Source organism: Callorhinus ursinus, unplaced genomic scaffold (assembly GCF_003265705.2).
Source record: "Callorhinus ursinus isolate GAN/ISIS: 27379988/994484 unplaced genomic scaffold, GSC_fseal_2.0 scaffold11, whole genome shotgun sequence".
Taxonomy (NCBI): Eukaryota; Metazoa; Chordata; class Mammalia; order Carnivora; family Otariidae; genus Callorhinus; species Callorhinus ursinus.
Genome location: NW_027397073.1, coordinates 44764287 through 44768866, shown reverse-complemented (window position 1 = coordinate 44768866; position 4580 = coordinate 44764287). Strand labels below are relative to the sequence as shown.

Here is a 4580-nt window from a genome sequence, read left to right as displayed (position 1 = left end):
TGTGTGTGTGTGTGTGTGTGTGTGTGTGTGTGTGTGTGTGTGTGTGTGTGTAGTCCCTCAATAGGTTACTTTCAGTTGGCTGTCTTGGAGCCTGATCTTGTTTGAATATTTGTCTAGCAACCAGTGCCAGGTTCTTTCTTTCCCTTCATAGTAATAAGATTTTGATGCTGAGGCTAGGATTTCCAGTACAATATTAAATAACAACGGTGAGAGTGGACATCCTTGTCTTGTTCCTGGCTCTAGAGGAAAAGCTCTCAGTTTTTCCCCATTGAGGATGATATTAACTGTGGGTCTTTCATATATGGCCTTTATGATATTGAGCTATGTTCCCTCTATCCCTGCTTTGCTGAATACTTTCAATTTTTGGCATGAAGATAAATACAGAGTAAATCCATGTGAAAGTGTGACATATAGAGAGGGTTTGTAACAAGAACACTTGGCTCTGAGTTTTGTTTCTACCACTTATTATTTATGTGACCTTTATGAAGTTTTCCTAAGCTCTTAGAGCATGTCTTCCTTAGTTTAAAAAAAAAAGATGAGTACATGTATAATTTTCATAATCCTGTTATAGTAATTAATATATACTTTTCAGTGTTGTGAGAGTTAAATGAGTTAATTTTTAAGGAGGCAGTTTGTAAATCATACAGCATAGAACTGTTTCCTGTGACACACAATAACTGTCTTTATTTTCGAGTAATTTTCTTTTAATCTGAAAAGGTCGACTATAGTTTGGCCAATTTCTGTCCAGTTTACTGTTCATTTTATTCTTCAGGCATTTCTTACCTGTGATTAAAGTAAAAAGAGATTAAGCTCTAGATGCCTTTCTTTTCTTGTTTTTCTTCTATTCTATACTTCTTCCTTACCTAAATTCTGCTTCTTCTGTTTATAGATTCAGGACTAAAGAGTTTGTTGGGGTAAAGGCATCAGGAAATGATGTGCTCTTGGCTATTGGGGGAATCTAATATTTATTCCTTACTGTAACTTACTTGGTGAAGAACACAGAAGTAGGCTTAGTGATCAATTTCTTCCTCCCTCTGAGCATGACTATGTAAATATTCATTTTTTTTTAATTCCATCTTCTAGTTACAACAGTTGGAGCTTGCGCAGATACAGCATAGAGATGCTAACCTCACAGCTCTTGCGGCTATTGGACCAAGAAAGAAGAGACCACTAGAATCTGGGTCTGGAAGTGAGGTATTGAAGTAATGTTTTTTATTTTATTTTTCATGTCAAGAAAGCAAGCCAAAAAGAAGCAAAGACGTGTAGATAGTTTACCCTACCTAGCATGCTGGTGCTGCCAAATGCTTGTTAAAACTCTCCTTTGCCTGTTTTACAGAATCTTAATTTTTCCTGGTTTTTAGGATATATATCACCTTGAACTTTACTCCTGCTGATTACTTATTTTATACTACTTTTATACTTCCTCCTATCCCTCATTTCTAATCCTACTGAGTCTCACTATCTCAATTTTTTTATTTCTGTACATTCTTTTCAGTGGTCTTATGTAACCCTCTTCCTGCTGTGTATGTAAATCTAGCTCATCTCTTAAGATCAAATCTGCCCTCTCTATTTCTTGCATGAACCACTATTCATTTCCTCATTGACTTCTTGTCTCAGTACATAATGTGTTTGCATGGCAAATTAGTCTCTGTTCCACATAGGATGCATATTTTTTCCAAGATTTTAAACTTTTTGAGCAAGACTATAATCCTATTCATTTGTCTTTCCCCCCAGAACCAGGCACTTATATACTCAATAAAAATTGTTAATTGACTAGCACCAAGGAGGCTCTTACTTACATCTTTAGAGCAAATATTTGATGTAATGGTACATTAATGGATTGATCATCAGGGTGAGATAGAAGTACGGTAAGAGCCCTGAGATAGGGTCAGCAATAAGAGAGTCACGGCTCATCTGTTTTGCTGTGTAAAATTTAAATGTGCTTGAGACAAGCTCCTCCCTAGCATTGACCCTGAACATTGACAGTTCCTAAATGAATGACAATCATCTCAGTAGAAGGATTTTAAAAATTAGTTGTTTTTCCTTATAAATGTAGTGAATGCAACGTGTTCACATGCCCCCCCAAAAAATCACAGTATAAAAAAAATGTTCGAAAAATAAATGTTTCCTTCTCACAGATTTCTAGTCCCCCATCTCCTTCCCAACCAGACATAGCCATTATTAAGATTTTGAAGTAGCTTCCCAGAAATGTTATGAATATGGGCATGTATTTCATGGGTGTTCACAAATCCACATGTTTGATTTTGTTTTTACTTAAATGTGTTCAAACTAGAGTTATTGTTCTGCCCTTGATGTTTTTCTTTTTTCCAGGATCTTTTTCCATAATCTCCCTCATATAATTGACCTCCATAGTTTTTAAAGATATAGGACAATACTGTGTTTAGATAAATGTAAGTTATCAACCTGTCCTTTAATGGAAATTTAGGCTTTTTTACAGAACATTCTTGTACTGACATTGTTATGTTTGTCCAATGTAACTGTAGGCTAAATTCCTAAAAATGGAATTCCTGGTTTAAAGGCTGTGCAAAGTAGGAATAACTTTTTGGAAAAATTCAAACATACAGTGATAGAATAGTATAATAAATCTCCATATACCCCCCCGTTACACCTACTATAAATTTATTCCCAGTCTTTATTTATATCTGTACCAACTTTCTCAGCTAAGTTTTTTATCTCCCAGGTTATTTTTTTTTAAGATTTTTATTTATTTATTTGAGAGAGAGAGAGCAAGCGAGAGAGAGCACAAGCAGGGTGAAGGGCAGAGGGAGAAGCAGACACCCCACTGAGCAGGGAGCCCAATGTGGGACTCGATGCTGGGACTCCAGGATCATGACCTGAGCCAAAGGCAGACACTTAACTGACTGAGCCACCCACATGCCCCTCTCAGGTTATTTTAAAGTCAGTTCTAGACTCAGTATCATTTTAACATAAATATTATTTGTTGCTTTTGATTTTTGTTAAATATTTAAAAATGACCGTCTGAATAAGTTGTATCAGTTTTTACATCCATTATTGTCTACTTTCCCACACTGTGATTAACACTGGGGATTATCTTTGCCCTTAGATGGTTGAAAATGCAATTTTTAGGGGTGCCTGGGTGGCTCAGTCATTAAGTGTCTGCCTTCGGCTCAGGTCATGATCCCAGGGTCCTGGAATCGAGCCCTGCATCAGGCTCCATGCTCCTCAGGAAGCCTGCTTCTCCCTCTCTCATTCCCACTGCTTGTGTTTCCTCTCTCACTGTGTCTCTCTTTGTCAAATAAATAAATAAAATCTTAAAAAAAAAAGAAAAATGCAATTTTTAGTAGAATATTTAAATTACAGGTAAAATTGAGCAGTCTTTTCCTATGTATATTGGCACTTTCAACTTACTTTTTTCCGCTGAGTTATATTTTTCAATTGATTAAGAAAATGGAACACACCAGAATCCCACCCTCCCACCTCCTTCCCCGCCCCCACCCCCAAGTTTGTCTGGGCTATATTCTTCTAAAAGTGTTTATATTCCTAAAAAATCTTTTTGGCTTCTGGACTTCCATTCTGTTTGGGAAGGCCTTTCTTAATTAGAATTGTGTGTTAATACATTTATCATTTTACCTTTTAAATATAAATCTTTGATTCATCCAGAATTTCTTTTGAATAGGAGTTGAGATACGGCTTTAGCTTAATTCCCTTAGTTTTCCTTTGTTCTCTCCCAGGCTCACAAATTGTCCCGACACTGTTTACTCAATATTTCTTCCCCACTGACTTGAAATATTACCTTTATCACGCAAATTTTGTATTGAATACAAATTCCCATATGTATTTGAATCTGTTTGTTTATACTCTGATCCAGTGCTATCTAATAGAACTTTCTGTGTTGAAAATATCCTATCTGTGGTGTCTTGAATGACTACATACAGCTGTTGAGCGATTAAACCATGGCTACTGATTGAGGAAATAAAAATTAAGTTTTTAAAATTAATGTAAATTTTAATAGTTACATGTAGCTAAAAGCTACTGTATTCGTGCAGGACTGTTCTGTTGATACGTGTCTATGTATGGCTGTTTTTGTATTACTACAAAACCTTTTTTTTCCCCTTCTTAGCCATTTGAAAATTATACAGTTCAGTAGTATTAAGCGTATTTACTTTGTTGTACAACATATCTACAGAACTCTTTTCATTTTGTAAAACTGAAACTTTATACCCATTAACAATTTCTCATTTCCCCCTCCCACAGCCCCTAATAACTCCATTTTGATTCTGTAAATTTCACTACTTCGATACCTCTTGTAAGTGGAATCATGCAGTATTTGTCTTTTTGTTACTGGTTTAGTTGACTTAGCATAATGTCCTCAAGGTTCCAAATCTTAATATATTTAAAAATATGGTAAAACTAATGTAGTAGAGAGCTTTTTATGTTTTTACTTCCCTACCACAGGACAGCCCCCTGCCCTTAACGTTTGGTCTCTTTGTATATAAATGTGTGTGAATATTTTATTAACACTGGGTCGTGAAGCATATTCCTACAAATATGACTTAGCATACTTTTTTTTTGTTGCAAGAATAGTTATTTATAATTTT

At 35.5% G+C, this 4580-nt stretch overlaps 1 protein-coding gene across 4 annotated transcripts in view; it reads left to right on the top strand.

Moving 5' to 3' along the window:
• Positions 1-4580, top strand: part of TAF4B (TATA-box binding protein associated factor 4b) — a 126073-nt gene that overhangs the window by 93580 nt on the left and 27913 nt on the right. For all 4 annotated transcript variants that reach the window (XM_025886782.2, XM_025886779.2, XM_073898387.1 and 1 more), the window contains one exon: positions 1084-1194. In XM_025886782.2, the coding sequence (XP_025742567.1) occupies positions 1084-1194 (111 nt within the window). The remainder of the gene's footprint in view (positions 1-1083; positions 1195-4580) is intronic.